General features: G+C 32.7%; 1 protein-coding gene across 2 annotated transcripts in view; it reads right to left on the bottom strand.

Moving 5' to 3' along the window:
* The window catches only part of CSMD3 (CUB and Sushi multiple domains 3), a 1,392,034-nt gene that overhangs the window by 1,210,876 nt on the left and 166,986 nt on the right, over positions 1–14,172 (bottom strand). For both annotated transcript variants that reach the window (XM_060393469.1, XM_027973090.3), the window contains exon 2: positions 12,371–12,593. In XM_060393469.1, coding sequence (XP_060249452.1) covers positions 12,371–12,593 — 223 coding nt within the window. The remainder of the gene's footprint in view (positions 1–12,370; positions 12,594–14,172) is intronic.

The following is a 14,172-nucleotide window of genomic DNA, read 5'->3' as shown; positions in this document are numbered from 1 at the left end:
AAATAAATGTAACCAATGAGCTATGCTTTAACCCATTTATATTCAAAATCTCTTGGAAACCTAATTTTTTATCTTGTTAATGTTATTGGTATTTCTGAACTTTTCCTCATCTGTATAATAGAAGTACTAGGAAGAATATCTGAAATAATGTTATAACAGTTGCATATAAATAGCCTGATATAACCAGCATATTCAGAAAATGTTAATTTGTAATACCCATATATTACATATATTAAAAATATTTAATACATATATTAAAAATCTTAAGTAATTAAAAAAGAGTTAATCTGGATGCCTAATCTAAAATTTTTATTCAAGATTTTGCATTGCTAAATGAAAATTTTAGTTATAACAAATTTAATTTATTATATCATTGAGTTGCTATCTGGGAGAGAAACAGGACTTTTGATATGCCATTTAGAGATGAAAAATGAATGTTTGTGAAGAATGAGATACTTGCATAAGAAATACCGTTAGTTAATGACATATCAGTGCTGTTTTACTGAAAACAGGCTAATGGAGGTAAACATTTTATAGATTTGTTATAAAAGATTGAATAAATATAATCCAATGAACATAGTTAAACTTGATGGTGGCATCTTTTTTGTTTTAATCCATGTTTTAATGGTTTAATTTAGTCTGTTTCTTTAATAAAAGCCACCTTAATTCTTTTTGGCAATGTGCCTAGTATAAACAACAAATGATTGTGTATACTCGTGAATCCTTGCCTTACTCAGATTTGAAAGAGTCTTTTATGTTAACAAAAAGTTCTAGAAACCCTGTCTGTCCTTGAGATCTCTCTAATCATTAATTTGAATGTTCCAAACTAAAGAATGATATCTAAGGAGAAGAATCATTAACTGCCTACGGTGCATCAAAATTTTAATTGCCATTTTAAAAAATTACTTGTATGCCCTATGGCAATGCAATATATCTTAAGTAAATTAAAATTTGGGGGAGGAGAATACTAGCCACACATAACAACTGTTTCAAGCTCGTTCATAGAAAAACCCATTTCTATCCTCCATTTCTGTGTTTTATGTAATCTGTATTTTCTATACCACACAATTACTAAGATCATAGCTGGATTAACAGTAAGCAAAATACATGTCATTTGGATCTCATTAATATAATAGATAAATGAGGAAAATGTGTTATTATTTCTCTTTATTTATTGAGTATACAGTTGTTAATATCACACATGTAATTACCACATTCACACACACACACAAACACGTACTCTATTCCAGTAAGTCAGGCAGTAAAGTATCTGCATTTCATAGACATTGTATTATACAAGAGAGATAATCAGTATACAAGGACTGGTTCTAACTCTGAAGGTGGAAATCTTCAGAGACAATAAATTGGATTGGGTTGTATGGTTGCTGCTGCTGCTAAGTCACTTTAGTTGTGTCCGACTCTGTGCGACCCCATAGACGGCAGCCCATCAGGCTCCACCATCCCTGGGATTCTCCAGGCAAGAACACTGGAGTGGGTTGGCATTTCCTTCTCCAATGCATGAAAGTGAAAAGTGAAAGTGAAGTCGCTCAATCCTGTCTGACTCTTATGGACCCCATGGACTGCAGCCTACCAGGCTCCTCTGTCCATGGGATTTTCCAGGCAATAGCACTGGAGTGGGGTGCCATTGCCTTCTCCTGGGTTGCACTACTCTCATTCAAATGTTTGTGGAGACAGGGACTTAGGAGTACAGTTAAATCAGTGTAGCACACTGCCATAGAGTATACTCTATGGCCATTTGTTTTTATGGTCTAGCAAGTCATTTAGCCACTTTCTGAAAATTTTTGTGGGAAAATTGTTTTCTCCCTCAACAGTATACCTACAAGAAAGGAGACAGATCACTGTCTTGCACTGAGAGGAGCAGCAATTAGGATGAAGAGATATTAACATGAATATTAAAAGGTTATATGAGAAATTCAAGAAGCAAAGAAGAGAAGAAAAAGAAAAGAGAAAAGATTACTCATGTAAAAAGAGAACTATACTGACTGCTCAAGAACATTTATGGGGACACTGACAGCATTTTAGGAAGGAGGAAGTCTACCAATTACACAAGTAGGAATTCTAGCTATAGATTTTTGTTTATTCATTCTAATTACTATTCCTTGATTATGTCCTTTAGGCTTGTGAATTCTATGGTTATGTCAGGAACCCAGCAAATCTATAACATAAACAATAAATAGTGACAAAGTATTAAATCTTTTGTAACTATCCCTCAGTATACTGAGAAAAAATGCTGGGTGAATCTTTGATATTCAATAACAGGAAGGAGATAAATGAAGTTCAGAGAATTTAACAACAAGAATGAAATGTATCTTGTGTCTATGTACAAAAGGATAAATTGATTATAGATAATCACACTAAGTAGTAAAAAAGTAAAGAGGTATCTCTCCTTATCATATAGATAGGGAGAAAAATGTGACAGGAATTTCTCTAGCAAAATCTATTTAATCAAGCAGTCATGTTTTAAAAACTACTTAAAATATGCTTAATCTTAACTGTACTCAGAAGCAGCCAGATGGAACACATGATTTATTTGGTTGTCATTTTGAAGATTCTTTGAAACATAAGCCATGTTCATTCTTGTTCAGTATAATAGCCACATAGACTAGAAATGAACCTAGACTTCTCCATGCTTTTGAATTCGTTAAGATTGATCATTGACCTAAATACCAAGTCTATAATTTTGAAGCTTCAGAAAAATTGCAGAAGAATTTCTTTCCATCTTTGGATAAGCAAATATTTGTCAGACTACTTAGAAAGGACTAAAACATATAAAGATTATTTAAATTGAACTTTGTCAAAATTTAAAATTTCAGCTAAAGAAAGTGAAAGAAAATGAAAAGGCAATCATAGGTTGAAAGAAAACATTTGTAATGTATATATTTGTAAAAAATGGTATAAAGATTGTGTAAGTATACAGATTACAATTATAAAGACAAAGGAAGCACCTAGTTAAAAATATGAAACTTTTTATAAGATATATCAATAAATGATCAGTAAACACATAAGAAAAGATTCATTAGTTATAACAGAGATGAAAAATAAAAACACTGTTAAGACTGATCTCAAATGTTGTTGAAGATGTGGAACAATCAGAACTTCCATATGTTCATGGTGTAGTAAAAATAGGTCAATGACTTTGGAAAGCTGATTACGAGTGTTTAAAATGAAGTTAAAAATATATTAATCCAGTAACTCTACAATTTCCTTATTAGATATTTACCTAAGACAAATGAAAATGGATCCATATAAAAACTTATGTATGAATGTTCATTGTATCTTTACACAGACAATGAACAATTCGTAAAATGTTGCTCAACAATAAGATGGAACAAGCTGTTGGCATAAACAATGTGGATGAATCTCAAAAACATCATGCTGAGTGAAAAAGATCAAAAAAGAAAGCAATACATATTGTAACATTTAATTTATATGAATATTTAGAAAGGGCAAAAGTAATTCTTGATGAAACAAATTAGTAGAGTAGTTGCTTGTGAAGATATACGTTGCCTAGAAAGGAAGACTATAGAATTTTCTGGGGTTATGAAAATGTTTATATATTCTTAAGAGTGTGGGTTAATGAGTATATTTTGTCACATTTTACTTAATTTTACCACTGAAGATCTTGAGCTGTGGAGGATGTGTACCTCAATTTTAAAGTCTGACCTTTAATAGCATTTATTAATTTAAACAACTCAAAATATTCAATGTTTTCTCCTTTAGTCGACATCAAGAACAAGATGTACACACATACACACACACACACACACACACACACACACATATATATATATGCTATATATATGTACATTTTCAGTTTGCTTCTCGATATAGGGCTATTATCTGGACAATAAAAGAACTGTTTAGAAAAAGATTAATTTTGATATACATACAATTATTTACTGTATAATTTTTAACTTTAAAAAGTACTTTTTTCTTCACAATTGTTTTTTCATTATTATTTTAGTATGATAACAGATTGTAAATTTGAAAAGTTCAAATATGAAGTTTCATTTTATGATTCTGATTCATTTGAAAGTCTAACTTATTGAGCATGAAATTAGTTAATGTTCCATTTTTACATTAATATTCATCTCTTCCAGTTTAAAATTCAAACTAAATCATTAAGTGATATACAGTGGGAAATATTCTTGAAATTCAGATGAGATATAAACAAACCAGAAGATGTTTTTTCTAATGTCAGTAGATATTAAAAGTAAAATGTCTTAGAAATCAAGGGCTAGCATAAAAAGAAAAAATCCTCTTAACTCCATTACCATGAGATGACCATAGTTACCATTTTGTAATAAATCCTTCGGTTCACAAATACACAAAGACACACAGATACAACATGTGCAAGCTATCTCATTACATTATTATATCTACTGTTTTGAAATCTATTTTTTATTCTAACTGGTAATATGTCATGAACCTTTGTGTTTGCTAAGTCACTTCAGTCATGTCTGACTCTTTGTGACCCTATGGACTATAGCCCGCCAGTCTCCTCTGTCCTTGGGATTCTCCAGGCAAGAATATAGGAGCGAGTTGCCTTGTCCTCCTCCTGACCTAGGGATCAAATCCATGTCTGTTATGTCTCCTGCAAAGGCAGGTGAATTCTTTACCACTGGTGCCATCTGGAAGCTCCCCATCCATAATTATTCTTATAAGACTTGTTTTCTAATTGCTACATTTACTCCTTTGCTTATTAATTAACCTCTATATTTAAACATTCATGATTTTGCTACTTTAAAGAATACAGCAAAGAAAATCTGTATATAACTTGAGAGACAGCCATTTATAAAGTTTAAGAGTAAATACTTTTGATAATTTGCTATCTTTCAGAAATCATACACACACTTATATTCCCATTAGTCAGGCATGAAAATACCAGGATATCTTCACTGAGAGTGTTTGCAGTTTTCCAGGTCTTAGACAATTTTCTGTTCGAAAATTTTTACATAGTTTCTTTCATTTATTTTTTGAAATCACTAGAAATATTTATTCTTATATTTTTTACTGTATATTAGCTTTTTAACTTTTTCTTTATGAACTCACTGTTCATATTTTGTATATTTCTATATATATTATAAATTTCATATTAATTTCCAAAAACATTTTTCTATTAAGCACATCAAAATGTTGTGTCTCATATTTATTTATATATATATACATACATATATATATATGTGTGTGTGTGTGTGTGTGTATGTATAATGTCAAATTTCTATTTCTTCTGTCAGACTTTATTTTTTTGGGCTCCAAAATCACTGCAGATGGTGGCTGCAGCCATGAAATTAAAAGACGCTTACTCCTTGGAAGAAAAGTTATGACCAACCTAGATGGCATATTCAAAAGCAGAGACATTACTTTGCCGACTAAGGTCTGTCTAGTCAAGGCTATGGTTTTCCCAGTCATGTATGGATGTGAGAGTTGGACTGTGAAGAAGACTGAGTGCCGAAAAATTAATGCTTTTGAACTGTGGTGTTGGAGAAGACTCTTGAGAGTCCCTTGGACTGCAAGGAGATCCAACCAGTCCATTCTGAAGGAGATCAGCCCTGGGATTTCTTTGGAAGGAATGATGCTGAAGCTGAAACTCCAGTACTTTGGCCACCTCAAGAGAAGAGTTGACTCATTGGAAAAGACTCTGATGCTGGGAGGGATTGGGGGCAGGAGGAGAAGGGGACGACAGAGGATGAGATGGCTGGATGGCATCACTGACTCGATGGACATGAATCTGAGTGAACTCTGGGAGTTGGTGATGGACAGGGAGGCCCGGTGTGCTGCAATTCATGGTGTCACAAAGAGTCGGACACGACTGAGAGACTGAACTGACCTGAACTGAACTGATAATTCTTTAAATATTTATTTCATTTGGAGTATATTTTGATCACAGAAAATGTTTTTATTCGTGGAACCATATCTTATCTATTTCTTTAAAATTTTTGTTATGTATTATAATGATAGGAAATATTTCTCATATTTATATTAGTATTCTGTGATATAATCTTCTATTTCTCTGAATTCATATAAAATTTGTTCCAAATATCTTCTACTCTTATATCAGCCAATACTACATTCTAATTATTACTTTTTATTGTGCATTCTAATTTTGCAGCTTAAGCTTTTTTCTTATACTTAAATATTTACCTTGTAATTTCTATGTGATAGTTTGAGCAAGTACTATATCGTTTTTCCAAATAACCAAAAATACTTTAGGAGTTTTTGATAATTCTGTATTTTGATTCCAAAGAATGAGAGCTTTATAAAATTTAGTCATTTTAACATTGAATATAGTGTGGATCTTCATTTTCCACCTTTATGCCCTTCAGCACTAGAATACAATTTTTTATCATTTAGATTCTGTATGATACTCATTGAATTTATATCAACACATTACTACTTTCATTATTATTTACATTATAATATGCTTTGAATTTTTCTCATTTAGTTTTAAGGACATACATAGGCTCACAGTGAAAGAATAGAAACATATCTTCCATGAAAATTTTAAAATAAATTTACAAATAAATATCTGAAGTATAAATAATTTCTAAAGCTGTCATTAAAAAAACTGGAGATAGGTATCCTCATGTGATGGTCATGGTGTGTAGTAGTGGCCACAACATAAACTTTTTCTTCTTAAATTACATACTTATTCTTTCAATTACAAACAAATAATTTATTTAGAGAAGTAAGCATTCTTAAAACTGGAATTAATAGTAAAATATGTGAATGAAATACTTTGATGCTATGGCATGTTCTGTCATGTGACTGATTCTGAGCTTTCTCTTTGCCACTTTTCATGATTGAGGTTAGAATGAAATGTTCTTTTTCCAGAATTCTTTTCATCTAGGGATCATGATGTGAGCTTGTTGTCTGAATTAATCCTAATGCTTATATCTGAATTAATTATGAAAGGCAAAAAACAAAATATTTTATAATAGAATAATTAAATGATCATGCATATAATAAGATGAACAGCCACTAAACTCAATGCTTATAAAAATTCTAGTCACATGTGAATTTATGTATATATTATTGCAAGGAGATTAAATGTGAACATAATATACATAGTATGGTCCTATATGTACAAACATATCTGTCTCTATTTCATGAGATTGAGTGTTTTTTTTTTCTTTTTACCTCTTGCTATAACTTTCTTGGGCTTCCCTGGTGGCTCAGATGGTAAAGAATGCACCTGCAATGTGAGAGACCTGGGTTTGATCCCTGGGTTGGGAAGATTCCCCTGGAGGAGGGCATGGCCACCCACTCCAGTATTATTATTTTTTTAACTGGTTTTTAAATACTTTAATTGAAGGATAATTGCTTTACAGAATTTTGTGGTTTTCTATCATACATCAATAAGAATCAGCCATAGGTACACCCACATCCCCTCCCTCCTGGACCTCCCACCCATCTCTCTCCCCATCTGACCCTTCAGCCTGTCACAGAGCCCCTGTTTGAGTTCCCTAATCTTACAGCAAGTTTCCATTGATCACTACACAGAAAACTATAAGACACTGATAAAAGAAATCAAAGACTATGTAAACAGATGAATGCAATCCCTATCAAAAAACCAATGATATTTTTCACAGAACTAGAACAAAAATGTTCACAATTCATATGGAAACACAAGACCCCAGATAGCCAAAACAGTCTTGGGAAGGAAGAATGGAGTTGGAGGAATCAAACTTTCTGACTTCAGACTAAATTACAAAGCTACAGTCATCAAAATAGTATGGCATAAAAACAGAAACATAGACCAATGGAACAAGATAGAGAACCCAGATATAAATCCACACACCTACGGGTACCTTATTTTTGATAAAGGAGACAAGATTATACAATGGGGCAAAGATAGCCTCTTCAGTAAGTGGTGCTGGGAAAACTAGACATCTACATACAAAAGAATTATTAAATTAAAACACTACCTAATGCCATACACAAAGATAAATTCAAAATGGATTAAAGACCTAAATGTAAGACCAGAAACTATTAAACTCTTAGAGGAAAAAAAAAGGCAGAATACTCGATGACATAAATCAAAGCAAGATCTTCTATGACCCATCTCCTAGAGTAATGGAAATAAAAACAAAAATAAATAAGTGGGACCTAGTTAAAGTTAAAAACTTTTGCACAGCAAAAGGAAACTACAAACAAGGTGAAAAGACAACCCTCAGAATGGGAGAAAATAATAGCAAAGGAAACAACTGATAAAGAATTAATTTCCAAAATATACAAACAGCTCATATAACTCAATACCAGAAAAGCAAACAACCCACTCAAAAAGTAGACAAAAAACCTAAAGAGACATTTCTCAAAAGAAGACATACAGATGGCTAACAAGACATGAAAAGATGCTCAATGTCACTCATTATTAGAGAAATGTAAATCAAAACTACAATGAGATACCACTCCAGTTTTCTTGCCTGGAGAACCCGCATAGACAGAGGAGCCTGGTGGGCCACAGTCCATGGGGTCACAAAGAGTCAGACATGACTGAGTGACTAAGCAACAGCACATGACTTTCTTATTGAGAAAATACAGTATTAAAATAAAAAGTAAACAAAGCTTACAATTGTTCTTTTCACATCTAGACCAAATTTGTTTTAAGCTAAAGATATAAAGGAATTTTCCAATGGCACATTGCTATTTAAGTATCAAATTCAGCCAGCAATATCAATTTTTATTTAAAAAATTAAAACAATGAGATAAAAACAGCAGAATCATCAATAATTGGAGTTTAGAAAATAGTTTTAAAAAATGAAATTGTGATTACAAAACTGAATATATCTTTTATACAAGCAAGAATGATAAGACCTACAGATCATCTTTTCTGTGTTCTTACAAAGCAAGTATAGAAAGCTGTTTATCAAAAGTCTTTGGAGTGCATGGAAAGTAACAATGTATAAGTATCAATTTCTGTAAGAAAGCAGCAGGCATTCCATAAGGACATGTATTAAGTGAGGATGTGAGAGAAAGAAAAATCAAGAAAACAGTGAGTCAAAGAACAGACACAAAAATGAATCAAACTGCCAGGAGCAGATTAGGCTTCTAAGCAAACAGCAGACTGTGTACAAACACAGTCTGGAAGGAGCTGTGGGATACATACTGATTTCCCCTAGTTCTCTAATATTAGCAACAGTATTTCTTTAAGCATAAAGACCAACAGATATATTATATACCGACAATAACCAAAATGCTATAGAGAATGTACTAGAATTGAGTTCATAAATTCATACGAAGAATAAACTTATAATTTATCTTTCTGTTTATATCTTTATATGTTCTACTGCTGCTGCTGCTAAGTCGCTTCAGTCGTGTCCAACTCTGTGCGACCCCAGAGATGACAGCCCACCAGGCTCCACCATCCCTGGGATTCTCCAGGCAAGAACACTGGAGTGGGTTGCCATTTCCTTCTCCATATGTTCTACTATTCAGTTGTTTTTTTTATTGTTTTTAATTTATCTCATTCATTAAATTTTACCTAATATTGCTAAGAAAAAATAGGCTTTAGTTAATAAAGAAACCATATATATATATACTACATACTTATATATAATTTGTTTTACAATTATTTATTTATTTATAAGCTTAATCTCAGAACTCAGACAAATCTGCATTGCAGTGATGATCCTGCCTCTGGTTACTTTTAACAGTGTTAACCTTGGGCAAGTAATATAAGTCCAATTTCCAAATTGTAAAATGATGATAGGAGTGTTTTCACATTATTTAAACAGGGGAGAAATTAAATGTAACAATTATAAAATATAGTGTCAGGTACAGGGAAATCACTTAATAAATGCTTAAGATTTGTTTTATTGAACCTTCATTACGCTGTATTCCTCATAAAAACTCTGTAAATTTAATGTTGTTATTCCCAATTTACAGATTAGGAAAGAAGGAGAACAATAATTTTATTTTCCCCATCTTGCCATCATTTAACTTCCCAGAGGTGACAGTTGCTTAAAAAAAGGATGGGGATAAAATAAAAATGTTTCTTTCTCATTTTTGAGTGTATCTAGAGAGGATAGATACTTGTACAAACAGTATTCTCAGTGGAGTCATTAAAACTATTAGATAACATTTGGAGACTTTTATTTTTTCCATATTTATACAATGATAATAGCATACATTACTAATGTAAAGGAAATACCTTTGTGCTTCTAGTTTTATTTACAATTAATTTACATTAATTTAGCTGACTTGATAGTCTAAGAAGTATCTTCCATTTTCTTTCATGGCCTCACTAAGTGAAAGCAAACACCCACACACTGCCACTAGTGCAGGCAGGCACACACACACTATCTTGACTGCATCATTAATAAAAGATATGGAACTTTTAATGATATTGGCAATGACAATGAAATAGCACTGTTGATGTGTATGCCATACTGTATATCTTTGAAATAAATAGATATTATGAATTTAACAGTGTAAAAGGAAATAAGAAATTAAGTTAGAAATCTTCAGTAAATAACTGTAGAGCAAAAAAAGAAAAGAAAGAAAGAAAAATAGAATTTAATCTGTAATCAATCTAGTGATATTTTCTTTGTACAAATGTGTTTAGAAACACTCCAGACATTTTAAACTGTCATTCTGACTGAAAACAGTTGAAATGTGTACTAAAAAGATTATATATTTATGAAGAAGTTTCATATACATTATCTCATGAGATATTCAGAAGAATATAGAGAGATGGACAGATTTTAATTATTATTACCTCCTTCCATTTTAAACAGGAATAGCTGCTGTGGATTGCTCAAACAGCCAGTGAACAACAAAGCTAGCACTAATATGCAAGCCTTATCTCCTGGTCCAATATCTTCCCTATATATGATGTGTTCTTTTAGTAAAAGTGAAGATAATATATGTTATGACCAACCTAGATAGAATATTGAAAAGCAGAGACATTACTTTGCCAACAAAGGTCCGTCTGGTCAAGGCTATGGTTTTTCCTGTGGTCATGTATGGATGTGAGAGTTGGACTGTGAAGAAAGCTGAGCACCAAAGAATTGATGCTTTTGAACTGTGGTGTTGGAGAAGACTCTTGAGAGTCCCTTGGACTGCAAGGAGATCCAACCAGTCCATTCTAATGGAGATCAGCCTTGGGTATTCTTTGGAAGGAATGATGCTAAAGCTGAAACTCCAGTACTTTGGTCACCTCATGTGAAAAGTTGACTCATTGGAAAAGACTCTGATGCTGGGTGGGATTGGGGGCAGGAAGAAAAGGGGACGACAGAGGATGAGATGGCTGGATGGTATAGCTGACTTGATAGACGTGAGTTTGAGTGAACTCCAAGAGTTGGTGATGGACAGGGAGGCCTGGCATGCTGTGATTCATGGTGTCACAAAGAATCGGACATGATTGAGCGACTGAACTGAACTGAACTCAACTAAATTTTTATTTAAGATGTGAAAAATCAATGCAAAAAATATGGAAGACAAATGAATGTATAAAAACTTAGTGTTGATAATCTTATTCCTGTAGATCAGAAAGGCAAACACACAGTATCAGTTATTAGAAAAAGTAACAGAATCATAGAATCATAACTCAAGCATAGTCAAGTATGTAAGGGTTTCTAATTCTTATAAATTATCTGCTTAGAATATTTTGAATACAATAAAGACAGTACACTACAGTTAAGGAAAATATGTACACATTGGCAAAAATCTAGGACTACATGAAACATGTAATATCTTAAATTTTAAATTTCTTCATTTGAATTATAATTGGTTTATGTTTAAAAAGAATTCTTGACAAACAGCATAAATTATGCCTAGATATCCTAAAATGAAATACTGAAGAAACACTTATAAATAGTCAGGGTACCAGTTAGTTTTCATATCTGTTTTATTAACTAACTTAAATAATTCGGTTTGTGTGGACAGTATCATGAATGTCCCAGTTGGTGATATAAGAGGGTCTACTTTTCAGATATTTAAAGTTTATAAACTATACACATTATTTAAAATTAATGTATTATGTTATAAACATTGATTTTGAATATTTTGCATATTATTGTATATTAAAATTGGTCACATACCACTGAAAGATGCATTACATGCTTTCACTTTACTAAAAGTCATGCCCATAAAGAATGAAACCATGAGGCAAGAATCTTAAAAATCAAAGTATCTTTAACCACTCTGAAGGGGTACAATTCAATTTAAATTCACTTTTTGGAGAGATAATTTATTAGTGTTATGAAGTCAGACTATGGAGCTAATTGATATATTTCCAAATGAGTAATAATTGAATTTCACAACAAATGTTAAGCATCTTTTGTAAAATAAACTTCTTTTACCCATTAAATATTTCCGTCCATTTTTCCATTCAAAATACACTAACCTTGTCCTAAAGTTTGTAGGATGAGGATGTCCATCATATAAGGATAAGTAGTCATATTCTTCTTCCAGAGCAAATGACTGAAAAACAATTTGTATTCTATTTCGTTCTTCTGCTATTATTACCCACGTACAGTTTGCACCATTTGGATATCCATACGGAAAACCAGGGCTTTCTATAGTGCCATTCAGTCCTTTTAAAGTTCCACCACATGTATAAATAAATCCTGTAATAAAAGACAAATAAATAGACATTAATATTATTAATAGAAACAAGAACAATCTAGAAGCATATTATTTTGAAAAAAAAAAGCCTTTTTTTTTTAAGACCCATGCTACAATAATTTTGTAAATAACAATTTAAGAATTAGGTAAATTATCTATTTTTTAAATAGTAAACCACCAATAGCAAAATACTAGAAGACATGGTATTTATCGTACAACTTGTGCTTAGTTACAAACCAGCTGATGAAATAAAATCCTCCATACTACTGATTCATTATCCATTACATGATCCAACATGCAAGCACAATCCTAGAAGTAGTTCCAATCAAATTGTGGACACTCATACACAACTATTTAAATTTAATGATGTTAGTATGCATTTTGGGTCTTGAAATATTAACTGCAGTTTGTCTTAGTAAATCGTGCTAACATTTTTTATGCAAATCTCCAGCATGTAAACAATGCACCTTAGAAAAATCTGTCCCACTCTGATTCTAGCAGAGAGATAAGTGGCTCAGACCTAAAAAAAAAAAAAAAAAGAACAATAACAACAACAACAACAAAAAAAACTATATAATTGATCTTTTGGCTAGAGCACAATCCGCAACTAACCGTATCGGAATGACACGGAAGGTTGGTGAGAAAAACTGAATCCTGAACAACTTACTGCTGCCATCTTAAGAACTTCCTTACTGTTTCTATGGGAAGTTTAAATTAGCGAGAGCATAACTGTTGCAAATACCTAGAAAATATAGCATGCTTCTTAAAGAATTTTTTATGAATATATGATATTCTGTAGTCATATTGGGTAATGAAAAGATCAAAGATTTATCAGAAAATATGGTCCCCAGCATTTATCTAGACTAGTCTGTGGAGAGTTGCTCAGTCGTGTCTGACTCTTTGAGACCCCATGGTCTGCAGCCTGCCAGGCTCCTCTGTCCATAGGGATTCTCCAGGCAAGAATACTGGAGTGGGTTGCCATGGCCTCATCCAGGGGATATTCCCAACCCAGGGATCAAACCCAGGCCTCCCACATTGCAGTGGATTCTTTACCTTCTGAGCCACCAGGTAATCCTAATACTGGAGTGGGTAGCCTATCCCTTTTCAAGGGAATCTTCCCAATCTGGTTTTCCTGCATTGCAGGCAGATTCTTTATGAGCTGAGTTAACAGGGAAGCCCCTAGACTAGTCTACATGAAATTAAAGCTTGGATCTAGAGCCAGGCAGCCATGGTTTTGATACCAGAAAATCTTATCAAAGGTCCAGTTTCTTGTTTAACTTGTCCAAAAGAATTTGGACAAGGAACACAAAACACCAGGGAAAAAATAAACACAAACAAACACACAAACACCCCACTTTGTGGCTGAGGAGTAAAGAAAACAAATAAGTGGCTTATTAAGGTTAAAGCAAAAGTTACACACTACAAAAGGAAGAGCCACAGGCATCCTTGCCACAGAGGAGTACACTACAGGATTCTTGATTCCCCTTTTTATCTTATTTTAGCCCTTTGAATGGATGGAGGGTCTTTTTGATTAGGGGTGGAATACTCGTTGAGGGGATGGTTGAGATGTTGCCTGGATTG

Source organism: Ovis aries, chromosome 9 (genome assembly GCF_016772045.2).
Source record: "Ovis aries strain OAR_USU_Benz2616 breed Rambouillet chromosome 9, ARS-UI_Ramb_v3.0, whole genome shotgun sequence".
NCBI lineage: Eukaryota > Metazoa > Chordata > Mammalia > Artiodactyla > Bovidae > Ovis > Ovis aries.
The sequence above is the reverse complement of the archived record's forward strand: the minus strand, read 5'-3'. Positions and strand labels throughout refer to the sequence as shown.